This window comes from Salminus brasiliensis, chromosome 24 (assembly GCF_030463535.1).
Source record: "Salminus brasiliensis chromosome 24, fSalBra1.hap2, whole genome shotgun sequence".
Taxonomy (NCBI): domain Eukaryota; kingdom Metazoa; phylum Chordata; class Actinopteri; order Characiformes; family Bryconidae; genus Salminus; species Salminus brasiliensis.
This window is the reverse complement of record NC_132901.1, coordinates 15,473,661-15,492,574: the sequence shown is the minus strand read 5'-3', so window position 1 is coordinate 15,492,574 and position 18,914 is coordinate 15,473,661. Positions and strand designations below refer to the sequence as shown.

The following is an 18,914-nucleotide window of genomic DNA, read 5'->3' as shown; positions in this document are numbered from 1 at the left end:
TCCATAGGTTACAGCTTGCATTGAAAGTAATTCATATAGAACTTAAAGATTACATGATCAATTACAGTAAAAATATATAAAAGGCCACATGCAATATATTTAATATGAGTTTTGACTAGTTTATAATTAGCATTAGTAGCTATCATTTATTCATGTGTCATATTCTGGATGTATACATGATTTCTCCACAATAGATTACTTACATCTTAGCATCAATTTTATGTCGAGAGGCGAAAATAGAATAACCTACATATGCAGATTTAAAAGTCTGGTACATGACATGTGGACTGAAAAGATGTTTGACAATTACGTGCTCACAAATTCTTGAGAATTTCATACATGGTAGGCTGATTGCAACTGTTGAAGCTGAGATTAAAACATATTGCAAAGAGTAAAACGGTCAATTTACCCATAAATGTTCATATTTGAAATGTTCTTTAGGAAATACGCTTTTTTATGGATCAAAGAATGCAGCTAAAATTAGTGTGACATATCAGAACAAATGTTTTCTTTTGATCATAGGGCTACTATTTATTTTACCAACATAACCGAATATTCAAATTTGAGAATGACTGTATGAATGTTACATAATTAAAACAAAAAAGTGAAATGTTCAAATCTGAGTAATACAAATATCTCTGCAGCAGGGTAAAAGGCTTTCCTACCTCTTCTCATTCTAAAGGCCTTCCTGTAGAGCATGCTAGTGAACTCAGTGAAGCCTCTTAAACTTTGCATGACCCTTCTAAAAGCATCTTATGACAGGCCACAGGACAGCACCCAAACACGGCCTCAATAACACAACCAGGGCCCTACTTGAAAAGGCCAATAAGCCAGTGTGCGGTCAGAGGAACACGATAGCACTGCAAAAACAGGGAAAAAATATCATTAAAGGCCAAAAACATCTGGATTTGGTGCACCAGCCTCATGTATGACACAACAGCTAAACATCCTTAACCCCCCCCCTTTAACCTAATGGGATCTGTACTTATTAAATGACTGATGAGGCCAATCTCTCTGATGTTGGAAGCCTAAATCATGCACATCTAGATGACATATTTGTAAATAAATTGGCCTTTTTTCTTGCCATGTTGCTTCTTGCCTCTCAGCTAAAATGACCTTGGGCGACTACTATCGGCGTGTGTGCTGTAGAAACATTTAATAGGATACGCCAATCAATCAACAGAGAAAGTGAGGATACTGTCTAATGCATAAATACTGCCTCTGCTGGACAAACATTAAGTTAAGGGGGTATATATATATATATATATATACACACATACACACACAGTTTGACTGTTTCTCAAACACAATTTTCTTTAAACACACACACACACACACAAAAAATAAATAAATAAAACATAAGTCAATCCAAGGCAAAAAAAAATCCATTAGCAGAATAACATCAAATATTTACTGGGGAAAATAAGTCACTGTGTTTTGAATTTCTCCTTCCAAGAGCGAACCTTTCGGAGCATTTTAATTAGGCGAATGAAATCAAAATTCATGCTGCAGCTTATCAGGCAGCAGCACCAAACAATAACAATAAAAAAAGGCCAATGTGCCTCATAAAACGCACCCGATTTATTGAGCGCCCAATTTGATGGCTCCCACAAGATTTTAAATTAGTAATCAACATACTCCCTGCCTCTGTGTGTGTGAGTGCTTGTGTGTGTGTGTGTGTGCTGTTTGCAATTACCACAAGCTCAGCTGTAGCTCAGTACACACTGAAAAATGTAAGAGCTTTGGTTCAGCCTCACACACGTAAAGGCAAAAGGATGTTAAAGACACTAATATATACTATTACAACTGATCAGCTGAGCTGTTCTTTTTCTTTGTGTTATGTACATTATATTAATTAGAGTAATGTAGGCCAAGTATTTTTCATCCAGTACTACTTCATAGATCATATTACATTACATTATTTGAGTTTTTAAAGACATCTGCTTCAATCATATAAAACCTTATTCTGATTAAGGTCATTAGAACATTAATATTATACTAATGTTTTTAGAACTTTAGAAATTTAGTCTGGATATTAATGTCAATAGAACCTCATTCTGGATATTAATGACAATATAACTGTATAACTAATTCTGAATATTAATGTTATTAGAAATTTAGGCTGGATATTATTTTTATTAGAAATGAATCTGAATATTATTGTTATTATTATTATTAAAATTTGGTCAGGATATTAGTGTTATTAGAACTTCTGGATATTTAAATGTTATTTAAACATAATTCTGGATATTTATGCTTTTTAGAACTTTAGTATGGATATTAACATTAACATTAACAATTCCATTCTGGATATGTGAATGTTATTAGAACTTCTTATATACTGATATTAATATAGATGTATAGAACTTCATTCTATGTACAAAATTTATTAAAACCTTATTGTGAATATTAATTTTATTAGAACTTTATGGATATTTAAATGTCAGAACTTCCTTTCGGATATTAATGGTACAATAACTTAATTCTAGAGTTTAATTTTATTAGAACTTCTTCTGGATATTAGTTTTATTGGTACTTCATACCGGATATTATCATTGTATATTCATGTCAACATAACTTTATTCTGAATATTAATGTTAAAAGCCATACAGGAACATACAGGAATGACGTACAGGAATTAACACACTAGCCATGATACAACAACGCAATACCATATGCTAAGATTCAATATTTCAACCTCACAACACATATTTGTGGGTCCTTTATTGGCTGAAGAGGGTGGGCTAAAGCAGGGAAATCATGAAAACCACAATGTGCCTCACTGGAACTGAGATGCAGTGGATTAGGGCTTAGCAGGGAAACTCTGGATTTGTAGAAACATACGGTTTAAGCAGAGAAGCACTGGAACAGGATGTCCTTGCATGTCATTAGCATGTCATTAAGAAGTGGCGTCTGAAGGCCAGCACACGTCCTGAGTGACTGATGGATTTCAGAAGCCTGGGGAACCTAAGCAACGGCCTTCTCCAGTCTGAGAAGGGACATTTATTACAGACCTGAAAGACCAGTATAGATAATCAATCAAAAACACATCAGGGAGATCAGAATAGGACGGTCCCTTTGAGTACGTGTGTGAGCCTGATATACACATGGTGGGTATGAGCTGGGGTTTTAACAGACATCAATGTCATCGCTAGGTTGAGAGTAGGTCCACCAACCAGAAATTTTCAGCAAAAAATGGCTCTGTGCTCAGAGACTGACCACTGATGAAGGGCTACACAATGGCTAACACAAAGTACAGTGAGAGCTACAGTCTCCTACTGTACACCAGCAACAGGAGCTTAGATGGAATATATATTAGAGTATCATACTGTCTGCACGGTTAGGTTAATCCATGCTTATCATCTCAAGGGTTAAAATCCATTATAACTCAAACACGTTGTTTCCAAATGCCACGCCAACCACACTAACAGAGAGTGGCCTCAGCTGCAGTACAAATAAATAAATAAATAAATAAATATAATAAAATAAAAACGTATCATGAAGGACACAGCGCTACAGACTGAAACATTTCTCTGAACCTGTCAGAGTTCAGTCAGTTTTCATTTCTCAAATATTGGTGAAGCTTGGATGAGGTTAAAATTTCACCTGAGGGGTTTCTTCACTGCCTACCTGTCATATCCGACTTAGCAAAACACCCTAATGTCTGTTATGTTATTGGGAGTTACTGATTGATAGAATCAGTAGTGGAATTAACCTAAATCTTCAAATAGCTGTTTTTATATTATTATTATTATTATTATTATTACTATTATTATTACAATTTGGTCAGGATATTAGTGTTATTAGTACTTCATTCTGGATATTTAACTGTCATTTAAACAAAATTCTGGATATTAATGTTTTTTAGAACTTTAGTATGGATATTAACATTATTAGAATTTCATTCCGGATATGTGAATGCTTTTAGAACTTCTTATATATTGATATTAATATATATGTATAAAACTTCATTCTATATGTAAAATTGATTAGAACTTCCTTTCGGATATTAATGTTATAAGAACACAATTCTGGAGTTTAATTTTATTAGAACTTTATTCTGAATATTTAATGTCAGAACTTCCTTTCGGATATTAATGTTATAAGAACATAATTCTGGAGTTTAATTTTATTAGAACTTTATTCTGAATATTTAACGTCAGAACTTCCTTTCAGATATTAATGTTATAAAAACATAATTCTAGAGTTTAATTTTATTGGAACTTCTTCTGGATATTAGTTTTATTAGAACTTTATTCTGAATATTTAACGTCAGAACTTCCTTTCGGATATGAATGTTATAAGAACATAATTCTAGAGTTTAATTTTATTAGAACTTCTTCTGGATATTAGTTTTATTGGTACTTTACACCGGATATTAACGTCATTGCAACTTCATTTAAATGTTATTAGAACGTCATTTCACTTTATTCTGTATATTAATGTTGACAAAACGTCATTCTGGATATTAACGTTAAAAGCCATGAAATTGTACAGGAATTAACACACTAGCCATGATTATTAGTCTTTAAGGGTTCTTACTTGTGAAATTGCTGTAACACAGGGTCTCAAGTGGCTTACTGCTTTTAAAAATGGCATAAAAAACATAAAACAGAATACACAGATTTGGAAATAAAGTTAGTATTAATAATTAATAGTTCTGCAAAGTATTCCTGCTGCCAAACAACTATGGCCTTCTGAAGGATAAGGATGTGCTGCCACTCAAAACGATGTATGCAGTATGCAGCCATTCACAGGTACGTTTTTTGGTATTTAATAATAAAAATATCAGAAAAATGACTTTATAATTAGTGTTCAGTGACTTAATAATGGTGAGTAATGGTAATGCTAACTTCTACTAGCTTCCTTTTCATGTATTTTCCAACGTTATGCGTGCCCAAGACAACAGTATTGTATGTCCCTTTCTCTACACTCTTAATTCAATACAAATTCAACATTTAGTCGCATGTGTACAATATCCTGGACATACAGAGCACTATTTGGGTGCAGAAGCCGAAATTTCATCACTTAAGTAGTGCCTAGGTTTAATCCAGCTTAAAGAAATCTGACAAAACAGACATTTAATGCATGTTTACCATTCAAGTAACATTTTTTGCTTCTTATGTTGTAGATTTACAGTAAACAATTCAGGATATACTTCAATTCAAAACCTTACAAGTACTGTCTGTCTGCCAAAAACACAATGCACAGCAAATTTGCGAGTATTAAATATAACACTCAGTTAAATTTGTATCAAGTGTATTGATGGATGCTTGGCAGACAGGTAACAGGAGAAAAGGTAGCTAACAAACTAAACTCCTCCTTTATCAGAGTGCCATTAATGTGGGATACTGTCACTCATGGGGCTCTATTTTAGCCACCTTTAGGTGAACCATGCATCTTGCAGCTTGATTTGGGGCGTCAGTGTGTCTTTGCTATGGTAAAGACAGGAAAAGTACCACTTGTACCCTGTAAAAATACCCTTAGCTAGCTAGCTGTATCGGCTAGGATCCAAAAGACAGCTCTAAGCTCAAGTCGAGCCATTCATGAAGCTGGAAGGGCTCTTGGTACAGATCGGCTTTTTACCACTGGAGGGGCTGGTCCACGCTGGGTTTGTAGGCCAGCATTTATTTTGAATCTGATGCGGGCAGCAGCTACAGGAAGCCAGTGAAGACACATGGCTGTGTCTTTGCTATGGAAAAGACGGGAAAAGTACACCCTGCGTGGCTCAAAACGCAAAACTCAAATTGTACTAAGCCTCTTAATTAATCATGGGTGTGTTTTGAGCATCACGTACAATAAACCAATCAGCGTGTCTCTTGCCTTTCCTTTTAAGAGCCAGGTGCGGTCTGACTTTGGCAGATTGATTTTTCAATCTTGCACAGTCTGGGAAGCCGTGCTGAAACGGTGGAGCGCCTTGCCTCTAAAATAATGTTATTTTCTTTATTGTTAATGTAAAGGTTTGCGTAGCTGCCAATTGGGTCTGGGTTTGTGCTCCCTGTTGACGTCTGCCTAGGTTGTTTTCGGTTAGTGGCGCACCTGTGTTTTCCATTGTCAAGATTGCGAAATGCCAGAAATTCACCTGAACATACCTCATTTCGAGACCGCTACGCCCATCGGCGTAGATACATTCGCAAGCACCGTTGCTATTTAAACGATGTAGACGGTAATAGACTGTAAATATATGAGGTGTAAGATAGCAATGAGCATCGCGACGTGCCTTGCGCAGGGTGTACGAATGATCTGATTTTGTAAGAAATTTGGCTCAGATTATAACACAATTGTTTGCAGAGTAGCATAGTAATAACATAAGCATCCTGTGGCCCAATGTTAACATAATAACAATAGGCTACTTACTGCAATATGTATAATACACCATTATACAAGTTATTTCAAAAGTTACACAACAAGCGATGTATGCATTTCTTTGGTCTGTCCATCGGTCCATTCAGGATGGCGGAGTGTTTGAGCAGTCTGAGCATGGGTCTCTTGCATGCACCAATTCAAGTTTAGCTAAATAAATAAAGAAATAAAGAAATAAATAAATAATTGGTGCTTTGCTTCATTTAATCAACCGAGCTGAAAACAAGTCAACAGGTGGCCTGTTTTTCAAGCTTTTCTTTGTGACACGACAGTTCAGACTTGACCGTGCTACTACAACAACAATGATAATTAGCTAGTTATTGTTGAGGTTATTTTTCACACACTAATTAAAACACATGACACATACGACCCCATACTAAACTATTAAATAGAGAAATAGAAATACAAAGCTTAGTTTGCACACAGTACACAAGGCTTTATAAATATAAGTAAAATGCTCTGGGCTGTTTGGTGGAGCGGTTTTGAACTAAGGGGGTGGGAGCTGGTGTGGTGGGTTTAGAAGCTGGATATTCTGCACCCTAACCTTTCGGAATTTGAAATGCAATGGTCCGATGCACTGTATGTTGTCACTGCTGTAAAATAAATAAATAAATAAAGTCCAATAGTGTAATGTATTTTTATTTTTCCTATATTTCCTATATAACATTTTCCCCAATTTAGTCCATTCACATGAAGCCAGCTGTTGGACAACTGAACGCCCTTGGAGTCAAACACTAACTATTAACTACCAGTTCTGTTACATCAACTAACAGATGCTCGTGCTGCTGAGCACCATGTTGAATGATAGGTGACAAGGAGTTCCACCCTCACCCATCCTGAGAGAGTGAGACCATTTATGTTCTCTGATCTGCCTGTGAGTGACGGAGGTTTAAACCTACAATGATGGATACCTACAAACCTGCAATGATTAGAGAAAGTATGTGTTACGCTGCCTTTTGAACATCTGGTGCGCACCAAACAAGCCGTATTTAAGTGTATCTAACTCTGGTGAATCTAAAAAGCCAGGTTTACATTTACGTTTATATTTAAGGTATTTAGCAGATGCTCTTCTCTAGAGCAACTTACAAAAGTGCTTCACTGCTTACCTTTAGAAAATACACTCAGCTCGTTTGTATCGGCTAGGATCCAAAAGACACCTCTAAGCTCAAGTCGAGCCATGAATGAAGCTCAAAGGGCTCTTGGTACAGATCGTTTTTTACCATTGCCATCACGTACGGAGGGACTGGTCCATGCTTGGCTTTGTAGGCCAGTGGCAGGATTTCGAATCTGATGCGAGCAGCAGCTACAGAAAGCCAGTGAAGGGAACGCAGTAGAGGAGTTACATGGCTGAACTTAGAAAGTTTGAAAAGAGCCCTTGCTGCTTCTGCACAGCGGATTACATGCATATAATGATACCTTTGTGCACCAATATTGGTTTAATTAATAAATGTAATAATGTATAATTTTCTTGCTTGATCCGGACCAAGGGACCCGAACCACTCCCTTAGACAGCTGCACCACTCGCAAGCCCTATTCCAATTCATTTTGCAGCATCTCTATTGGTCAATACATCATCATACATCAAGGTCCATGCAACGTATATATATATATATATATATATATAAAAACCTTATCAACAAACAGAGATTATGACAGCAACAACATGTTTGGTGTGTACTGTGCTTACTGTTAGGGTCTGGCATAACTGCTTTCTGCAAGTGCTCCTTTTCAGCCTCCGCCTTCAGCTTCCTTCTCCTGTGGTCCTCTAACTTGATCTTCAGGTCCTCTGCCATCTTCTGGAGCTGTTTAAGCTGCTCCTATATGAAAAGGACAAATCTACACTGTAAAATCATATATACTCGAGTACAGCACTGGAAAAAGTAATGTACCATTTACTTATCCATCAGCGTCCATGAGTTGAGTTCCCATATTAAGAGATGCTGGATGGCCTATACAGTTTCATTGCAAGTTACCTAGTAGTATTTTAATACTTCTCATTATACTTATATACTATAAATCCTTATTTCACCACAATACACTCACTATAGCAGCGGGCAACCAGTATTATGCACAAAGAGCCAGGGTGTGTGTAGGTTTTCTTTTCAACCAAGCAGCAGCGCACCTATTTATCAGTTAGTCTTAGTCTTTAAGCCTGTTGATTAGTTACATGAGGTGGGATGAAAAGACTTGGTTGGAATGAACACCTGCAGTCACACTGGCCCCTTGCCGATAAGACTGTTGACCTTAAGTTTGGCCTAGTTTAATGGCAAACACAGGGTTGCAATATGCAATTGAGCTACTTCAGTGGTATTTCCCGTGTGCTGGGAGTATGCTGTCTGTGTCTGCCTATACTATGCTGATGTGGCAAAATTAAACTTCTACAGGTTACATGTTTAGCATCTGTAGCCTAGCATTAGCCACATGGCTACATTTCCTCCCGTTCCACCTTAAAAGACAAAGCAATTGTATTCTGGCACTTGCCTGGCATTTCCCTAACTGCTGCTCTATTTAAGGTGGAATGGAAAACTGACAGATACAGACCTGGGATCTTAAGTGACGTAAGTATGTGGACTAAGGCGGTAGAGTTCCAGAGGCGGTAGAGCTTCTGAGGAAGAATCTGGAGTATATTTAACCTAAAATAACACTGGCCAACCTTTAACCACCTCACATGATTGATTCTCCGATGCATTTTTAATATATCGCAAGGCAAATCGCAGGTACAGTAAGGTGAAGTATATTCAGAATATTGGTATTTTGTGGACAGCATGCTGCACTTGTATATGAGTATAATTACAATGTATTTTATCCATACTGGCTGAGAAACAGTTGAGCTAGACTGCCACAATGAAAGATGCCAGTAGTAACAGGTGTAGTTCTGGCACTGATGAGCGGAAACCTATCACCAAGCCCATATTAACATCTTAACAGCTAGGCTCCTTCAAACGGGGGACATAAAAATAGGTTACCTATTGACAAAATGGGGACATGGATGCATAAGAGTCCAGGCAGGTTTTTTTTTTTTTTACGAGTGTTCAGGGATCTGATTTTCCATTATAAATTGCTTCCATCAAACCACATTGCTGCAATGACAAACAACTACACAGAGCTATGGTCTATATTCCCCATCTGCTAGCACAATTATTGAAAAAAAGCCAAAACTGTGTGTGTGTGTGTGTGTGTGTGTGTGTGTGTGTGTGTGTGTGTGTGTGTGTATGTGTAGGTATACCGCATTGCCTTCCAATTTCCCAGGGAGAATTTACCCATAATGCAATGATGGATTCTATCAGTGCGGGTTTGGCTAAGCATGACTGGCTTTCTGGGGCAGGAGCAGAAACGTAGCGAGCTTTTCCCCAAACCCTGCTAAAGAGATTTATAAGACTCGTTTTCGGACAGCCAGACTTTCTCTTTCTCTCTTGCTCTCTCTCTCTCTCTCTCTCTCTCTCGCTCTCTCTCCTGCCTTTTTTTACTTTACTGATTCTCTCTAGTTTTCACTTTCTTTCTCATCTGACCCGCCTTCCTTTTGTCTGTTGATTTTCCACCCCAACTGTTTGATGGACAGAAATTCTTCTGTTTTACACTCAGTTCAGTAACTAAGTTACTAAGTATTTTGTTCAAAGGTCTATAGACACCTGCTTCCCCAGCATTTCTTCTGTAATCAGTGGTATTAGTAGGGTGTAAGCAGCTCTTCTGGGAAGAGTTGGAACATTGGTGTGAGAATATGTCTCCACTCAGCCATGAGCATTCGGTACATGAGGTAATGTCCTGTTGAAAGATTACATCTGGATCACAAACGCTACTCAACTTACTCTTAAAAGAAGTGGCTGGAGCTCCATCTCAATTTCAGTTATACATGCCCGCTTGTATACCCTTCTTCTTTGAGACTATTTACAAACTTGAATGGCAATTAGGTTCATTAATGCTGATTTTCAATGGACCTCAGTATGTAAGATTTAGAATGGATGTTTTAAGTCTAATTAGAACCAGTTTCATTTCAAGGTTGTTGTTTTTTTTTTAGGGATGGGCGAAATGGTAAAAATACTAAATCACGATGTTTAAACGCTATTTAAAATATACAATATTTATCACAATACATGTAATCACAGGCTAAACACATCAGTAGCGACAGATTCCTAAAAACTTCTATTCAGATACTCTCCCGTCCTGAATACAGAGATTTTTATTCAACACCTGCTAAACCTGTATGTAAGATTTAGTATGGCTATTTTAAGTCTAATTGCCACCAGTTTCATTTCAAGGTTGTTACTTATAGGGGAAAAAAACATTTTTTAAATACACAATATTTATCACAATCCATGTAATTAAATGCTAAACACATCAGTAGCGACAGATTCTTAAAAACGTCTATTCAGATACTCTCCCGTCCTGAATACAGTGATTTTTATTCAAGACCTGTTAAACTTAATCTAATTAAACCAGTTAAATATACTGTTAGTAATAAAACCTGCAGCTGGTCAGTTTTTAAGTTTCAGTACTATCAGTTTCCCCGATATGCTTAGAAAAGCATATTGTTATCACGACTACAAAATGTATCACGATATGATAAAATACTGTCAAATTGCCCAGCTCTAGTCCACACATGTATACTAAACAGACCAGCGCAAAAGCAGAGACATAAGAAAGTATAAAGTATAAAAAATGATGAATATGTTAATGTGAAAACATATAATCCAGTATAAGCCAGTTTCCACTGGTTTATTTTTTGGCAGAGTTGAAAGTGAACAATAGATCAGCCACAGTAAGAGCGAGGCTATACATTTCAGTCTTGAGTGCAATGGGTAAATTGAAGCTTTTCTAAGAAGCTTGTTTAATGTTAGTAGAAAAAGACTAATTTTTAAAAGCCTAGGAACTTCTCTACTGAATAAAAAGCAACCTTGAAGGTTTAACAAGATCCTGCTGCGGCCTGAAATGGGTTTCGTCGCTTGAGTATTGATTTTAGCCACAAAACAGACTGATTTCAGCGTACTTTCAATATTTCTTTCTTTTTAAGTCGGCTAGCATTATCACTTCTGAGGCATGGAGCCCTGGTAACCCTGGAAACCTCAGTAACCCAGAAACAGAGCACTGTACCGTTTGGTAGGACTCTGGAGAACACAGCCCAATCTGACACCTGTTCAGCCAATCAGAGTGACACTTCTGGGACGGTGGGCGGGGTGAAAGGTCATCCCGCCTCTCAGTCTGAATCCGTCATTCACGCCGGAGCGCAAGGGAGTGTGGCAAGCCTCCGGAGCACTTAGTCAATGCTAACAGGTGTGTGTGTGTGTGATGAGTGAGTGTGTGCGCGAGTGGATGTGAATGTGTGTTTCATGTTGTGTCCTTAAAAAGCTTCCTTTTTTTTTTCTTGCTGACATCACCTGTAAAACAGGCTAATCAAAGCACACACAATTATACACCCCTTAAAAATGATAGTAGCTGGACTACTTTCACATGGTGAGCTTCAATAATTTAAGTGGTTAGAAGTGAGTTTTAAGAATACTTTAATCCAGTACGAATCTGCAATGACAGTAATAAATGTAGAGTGGATTTAATCCAGTATGAATCTGCAGTGTGTGTAGTTTATATAGCCTGACACTAATAACTGGGCAATATTTTTATTCCAGTATTTTTCCAGTATTTTTATTCCAGTATGAAAGTATTCTTTACAGTCTCCACAATAACTGTAAAGTGATTTTAATCCAGTATGAATCTGCAATGTTTGTAGTTTTTACACAGTTTTACAACCTGACAGCAATAACTCTGAAGTGTTTTTTTAATCCAGTATGAATCAGCAGTGAGTATAATCTATACAGTCTCTGCAATTTCTTATGAAGTAGTTTTAATCCAGTATGTATTTTCAGTGTGTGTAGTATTTCCAACCTGACGCAGTAACTATGGAGTGATTGTTATCCAGTATGACAGCAACAATCACAGAATGATTTGTATCCAGTATAAATATATGAATATATGTTATATATGAATGATCTGTTATTGGCTACATCTGGAGCATCCTCAGTCATAGCAGTCCTGATGCAATCCACTTCCTCCTACCGTAACATGACCTAAGTGTTGTTCATCTGATGTTCAGAAGCCTATGTGTTGCTCTGTAACCTGTATGTACAATTCAATCCTTAACGCACTAGCCTACAGTAGTCATATACCACCAACATCACAGATCACCTGTTTCTCCTGCCAGACGAGGGCACCCTCTTCTATCAGCTGCTTCTTCAGGAGTAAGCCCTTGTTCACAGCTTTCATCGTCTCTTCCAGCTCCCGCCTCTCTTTCTGGCCCAACATCCTTTAGAAGGATAAGATGTGATAAACAAAATCACCCATCCTTCTTTGGTCTCTTACTCTGCCTCTCCATCATCTCTCACACTCCTTCATCAGTGGTCAGTTTCTGACCACAGAGCAGCTCTTGGTTATTTCTGGTCAGGTTTTTGTGCGAGGGATGTTATGAACTCACTGTGGCATGTAGAAACTGAGAGGAATGCCTGTTATCGGCTAAACTTAAGGATCAGCGCTAGATTGGGCTTTAAAAGCCCATTCCCAATCCATTAAAAAATGCCTGGATCTCCACTAGATCATATTGTGACATCCCAAAATATAAAAGCACTAAATTTTGATGGAAACATTTGCTTAATAAATAAACAGAACAATCTCATATGGCCAATCAGGTAAGGCCCATTTTCATGTCAAATCCTAAAAAAAAAAATTAAAGCAGCATTATGTAACATTTTTACCTAAAAATAACAGTCTAAAAATCATTGTGATGCTCCACTGATTTGTAAGTAGGAGAAAAGCACTGCTGACGTTGCTCCGCCGGGCTCGCCACGCCAACAACTACACAAAGTAACTCTGGTGAAGTGGGTGGAACAACACTCACGAGAACTGCTTAGTGCTGTGTAACTGTATTTGTGTAAAATCCTGTACGTTTACTCTACCACACCCCTCTACATGCTTCTTTCAATTTCAGATTGCCAACATATGCTGTGTAAAGTGTGTAGCAGTGGCTCAAAGCACTAATCATACTTCCCAACTGCAGGGGGAGCCCAAGTGCAAGAAGTATGAATTCTCGCATAATGCTACTTTAATAGTAAGAATAGACAGTCAACAACAACACAAGGCGCATGTTATTGATTTCCTGAGCCATTATATTACCTAGGGTGCTCTTACACTTCTCTATCACAGTTATTCACTTGTGAGGAGCTGAAGGACTACAGTCTGAATCTGTGCCTAAACTGTGGAACTATGAGGTAAGTGGACTTTTATAAAGTGAGGTATGAGATAAGGGTTTTTAATATAGTGGACAGGGAATGTTTTCCCCCTCTCTCTCATGGCCTCTCTCTCTATGTAATAGTGCAGACACTGCAGCACACTATGTGTTCACTTCTCTGCAGGCCTAGTTTTCTAGCTGCACACAGTTCTACTCTAATGACCCTGCCTTCATAACAAAAGACCTGACGGTCAACTGCAGAGACACACTGACCCCTGCTGGAGAGAATAAGTACAGCTCCACAGAACTGCAAAGCATACGTACAGTAAAGATGAAGGAAATGTGACAGAACTGTATCCACCTTTTCAGTGTGAGACTCACCCACCCTCATATTTCACCTTACGATCTCAACCAGTTTTTTTATGGTTTCTGGTCTCTTACCTGCACTTGTCGGGACACTGCATTCGGCTGCTGAACTCATCAGATCCATCACAGCAGTCTGTGGAAACACACAGAATTGTTCACTACTCCATTTAACCAGCAAACACTACAGATTCCTCCCATAAGGCAAATGAGCTGGACTCCAGTGCTGGGTTTTCCCCAGATAATTCAGCATTCATTTAGACTCAGACTGTGTGCACTAGATCAGGAATTTACCCGTCCATCAATCCATTTTCAGTGTGTAACTGCTGAATCTATTCAGGTCACTAGTGGGACTCACCGCAAATGCCGTCGTTGACTCTGGAAGACGGGATGTAATGGGGCCGGAAGCCAAGGTTCATACAGTAGAAACGCCCATTAGGGCAAGCGGCTGTGCCTGAGAAAAAGCAGGAAAGCATGAGGACAGTTTTAGAATGATAGTAAACAGAATGCACGACTAAAAGACTACATAACAGATGCACAGGAAAATGATGGAAGGATAGAAGGTTTGACTGCTTACAGATTAGGGATGGACTTTTTTTATTTGTAACATTATTGAAACAGGAACACACAGTGTCATTGATGTGAAGCACTAAACAATATTCAAGTACTAAAGAACCACCTTGTGGAGAATCTTCAGCCTATCAATATAAGGGAGTGAGCAAGAAGGTGAATAAATGTGGTACAACAAAGGTGCCCCCCACGCACCCCCAACAAAAAACAATGGACTCAGCAAAGGATGCATGGTTAACTGATTAGCTTTCATCTTAGCTAATTATATTAGCCTAATCACACCAAATTCCACCTCAATCCTTAAAGCAAGAAATACTTAAGAGCAAGAAAGCAAGAAAATACAAGAGTTTGTTAACTCTTACTAGCTACTAAACAAATTCAGTAAGTGAAGTTGAAAGTTTTACTGAATGAAATCTATATAAAAGTGTTAACTTCTTGTTTAACAGCGCTTTTCTGTAACTCTGTCTTTGCAGAACTCCTTATGTTTCCTTCTTTTAGACTAAACAGATAAGACACTCTATTCTACACTGCCTTATGGTAGAGTATACAGTTTAGACATACCACTGATCTTCAATATTAGAATGTGCGGCATTAGAGAGAAGCTAATTTAAATATAATTGTATATGAACATGTGTTTTTTAGCTATTTAAATATTGGGGAACTCTGGAGATTTATGTGCATATGTGTCTGATAAATGCCAGATGATCTGTGGTGCACGTTTTTGCACGTACAAAGCACTGGAATAAGAGCATTAGCCTTAGCTAACCTAAGTTAGTACACCCCATGAAAACCAATCAATTTTATCTTCAATTAAACAATATTAGAAGACTATAGGTAATATAACTCAATCAATACAACTGAAGAAATGTCTTTTAAAAATAATTTGTAAAATGTAATAGCTGGTATTTCCCCCCTTGGCTGAGATAATCTTAGTTAGACCTTTCCTATAATGAGCTAACAGTCTCTGACTTCAACTGGGAGAAGTGTTTCCCACTCCTCCATGCAGAAGTCTTTCAGCTGAGTGACATTTCAGCTTTAGTTTTAGGACAGATGGTCTCACATTTTCCACAAGAGCCCTCTAATTCAGTAAAGAATTCCTAGAGTTGGAGAGCTCTCCAGGCCCAACCAAGACACTTCCACCTCCATGCTTCACAGTTGACATGGGTTCTTGAGCTCAAATTTTGTGGCTGATGTACGCCAAACATGGCCTCTGTTCCTGTGTCCAAAGAATTCAGCTTTGGATTCATTTGTCCAGAGCACCTTGTTCCAGATGTCCTGGTCCTCCCATGAAAATCCATTGTGGTTGGTCTCTTTCTGATGGTAGATGCTAGACTTTCACTGCAGCTGTTGCAAGAGCTACCTGTAGGCCCCGTGATGACACTGTAGGATTGTTGGAGGCTTCTTTACGGATTTTGTGGTCTGCTGTTGGACTGAACTTTCTAGGACGGCCTAATCTGGCATGTTGTAGCTCTAGTAAATTATCTGGCCGACAGTGGAATGGCTGATTTGTAGATGTGCTGAGATCTTTTTAAACACCTTGCCAACCTTCCTTCTGAATGCCTCAGAAAGCTCTCGGATCTTACCATGGTAAAAACACTGACTTGAACAGTCAAAATACACCAAAAGGGTTAACCACTGCTGAAAAGGGCAACGCTCTGCAGAGTCTAGCCATGAATCCCACCCTTCAGCATTGCTGTGGCTTGTTGGCTTAAATTCCCTGCTAGTCACCATTAGCTTTTGGCTGAACTGTCCTTGCAGTGGCAGCACTATTTAAAATAAATGACAGAAAAGGCTAGTTCTCAGTGTGTGTGTGTGTGTGTGTGTGTGTGTGTGTGTGTGTGTGTGTGTGTGTGTGTGTGTGTGCACTAATCAATACACAGAAAACAGCAACATGACAACAAGGCCCAACACTCATTAGCCGCTCGACTGCATCTATTAGAAAAGCAATACAGTTGCAGCTTAAACACAGGTCAATAACCTCTACTGAAACATGCTGAACTGAGGCCTTCCAGGACACGAGTAAACACACACACACACACAGCTCCCAACTCAGCAAAAAGCAGATTTTCTTGTTAGCTGCAACCTTTAAAAGTCAGATGCTATCGAATTCCAGTAGGCTGCCGCTGCTGAAATGTCCAATAACACGACTCCGTATTCTCTTTGCTCTAGTAAACCTGCGCACACACACGTCTTTTACAGGGTGTAGGACATTCTGTTTATACCACTCATCTTATCTCTTGGCACTGACTATACAGTCTTTACCTCCGCTGCATAGATTGATAGTGGCCGACACTTAGCCAGCCCTGCTTTAGACATACAAACGCATGCAGATATTCCGCAGCTATTCAGTTTCATGTCCTACTAGGTGTTTTTCACTACAGGTAAAATAAACAGCCATGGTAAACAAAATGGTCCAAAGCTGAAGTGTTTGGTCCTGTGTGTACTGTCCCTCCGAATGTCACTCGGTCCTCGAATTACCAGGTTAGTAAGCAGTCGAAAAGCAAATATTAGGGACACGCAATGTTATCAGATATTGGTATTATCTCGGTATTGGTATCAGCAGATGATTGCTTTAAAATATATCGGCATCAGATGCTGATTTGGTTCTGATGAAGTACTTCTTGAACTTACAAGCAGATACACAGACAGTTTAGGTGGTGCTGAGCTACTGTGCTAAAATAGCTACAGTTTAGTCAATTTACCACATTTGTAACCCTCTACAAATATATGCTAAATTTCTCTGTAATGCATTCAGTCCCAGTCCACCCAGTCCCAATTCAGATAGAGGTTAAAATTCTGAAAACTACCCTGAGATATTATAAGAATATTAGTTTATTAGATACACATTTATTTTCTCTCATGCCCACAAATTGAAAGAAGTATTAGCTAGCATTTTAACTTGTGATTAATCATAAGAATAATCACAGAATATTGCTGTGAAAACTCACGGCAATATTAAACTTCATAATCGATTCACATCGCTAGTTTAAAGTGAAAGTGAAACAACTGAAATTCCCCCACAATTAGTTCCGACCCCACAGTGTGATTGGCTTAGGAGTGCCAACGTTTAGGTGGTGCTGAGCTACTGTGCTAAAATAATCTACATTTTATCCAATTTACCACATTTGTAACCCTCTCCAAATATATGCCATACTTCAGGCGCATTCAGTCCCAGTCCACGATTCAAATATTGGTGCATCTCAAACATGTAACGCTACAAAGCAAGCTGACATCAGTCAGTTATGTGAAGTTAAAGCTAAAACCACTAATATAATAAAACAACGGCAGCTAATTCAACTTTAGCCTAAACCACACTGCACAAAGCCTACCGGTTGTATGCAGTAGGGGTGTAAAGGTTCGCAAATTCGATACAAACTGTCACAGTACGTACATCACGGTTTGGTGCATGCAGTCGCAAGGAGAATACAGGATGTGCGGTAAGCTGTGAATGAAGCATCCACTCGATGGACGAAGATTGATTAACCTAAGGCAAAACCAAATTTCACAGCCGTGAGTTTCACCTGAAATCCTTAAACTGTAAGATCTTAGCCAGTACCGTTTAGATTTGTGTTTAAAGTAGTGCTTTAAAGGAGTGTTGTCATGATTTATCTGCAAACTTAGATTTTTTTTTTTGAGAATTTTGAGTTCGGCCTTAACTTCTTAACAGAGCCTGGTGAGGTATCAGCGCTTTTCCTAAGCGATGGAAACACAGCGTCACTACTGTTGAGCTCAGAGGGTAGATTCCACTTTATTTATACTAAAATATGGATTAAATCTCATAACTAACTCTCATCCTCTCTGTCGCTCTTTCACCACACATAGAGCTGCTCCTCTCTTAGCTCTTAGCTTAATCCAGCCTAATTACTGATCATCCACGTATTTCTTAAAAAGTTGTCAAAGCATTTTCTCTATTAAAGCTTCCGTGTCCGAGCTTCGACGCATTCAGGGCAAAGATTCTCAAAACTACACTGAGATATTACAAGAAAAATAAAAGATTCCTCTAGCCAGTTTATTAGGCACATTTATTTGTTCTCCTGCCCACGAATTGAAGGACTATTAGCTAGCATTGTAAGTGACTTGTAATTAACCATAAGAATAATCACAGAATATTTAAGTGATTATTGTGATTAAACTTTATAATCGATCGACATCCCTAGTTTAACATGAAAGTGAAACAACTGAAATTCCACCACAATTAGTTCCGACCTTACAGTGTGATTGGCTGAAGCTATTCAGGTACTGAATACACATACACACGTGGCCTAGCAACAATGCCAGAGTTTACCAGACAAAAACACCAGACATGACATAAAGCAGCAATGTTATACAAAGTATATATAGTTATAAGTATATTAGTAAGAGACAAAATGAATTATAATGACAGCTCTGGCTGAGGAGGAGAGACAAG

General features: G+C 38.3%; 1 protein-coding gene across 4 annotated transcripts in view; it reads right to left on the bottom strand.

Moving 5' to 3' along the window:
• Positions 1-18,914, bottom strand: part of LOC140547057 (glucosidase 2 subunit beta-like) — a 325,295-nt gene that overhangs the window by 304,211 nt on the left and 2,170 nt on the right. For all 4 annotated transcript variants that reach the window (XR_011978387.1, XR_011978386.1, XM_072670576.1 and 1 more), the window contains exons 3-6: positions 14,295-14,390; positions 14,015-14,072; positions 12,538-12,655; positions 8,051-8,180 (exon numbers count right to left, since the gene is read on the bottom strand). Coding sequence is in view for 2 of the 4 variants with exons in the window: in XM_072670576.1 (XP_072526677.1) it covers positions 8,051-8,180; positions 12,538-12,655; positions 14,015-14,072; positions 14,295-14,390 (402 nt within the window). In the remaining 2 variants the exon portion in view is untranslated. The remainder of the gene's footprint in view (positions 1-8,050; positions 8,181-12,537; positions 12,656-14,014; positions 14,073-14,294; positions 14,391-18,914) is intronic.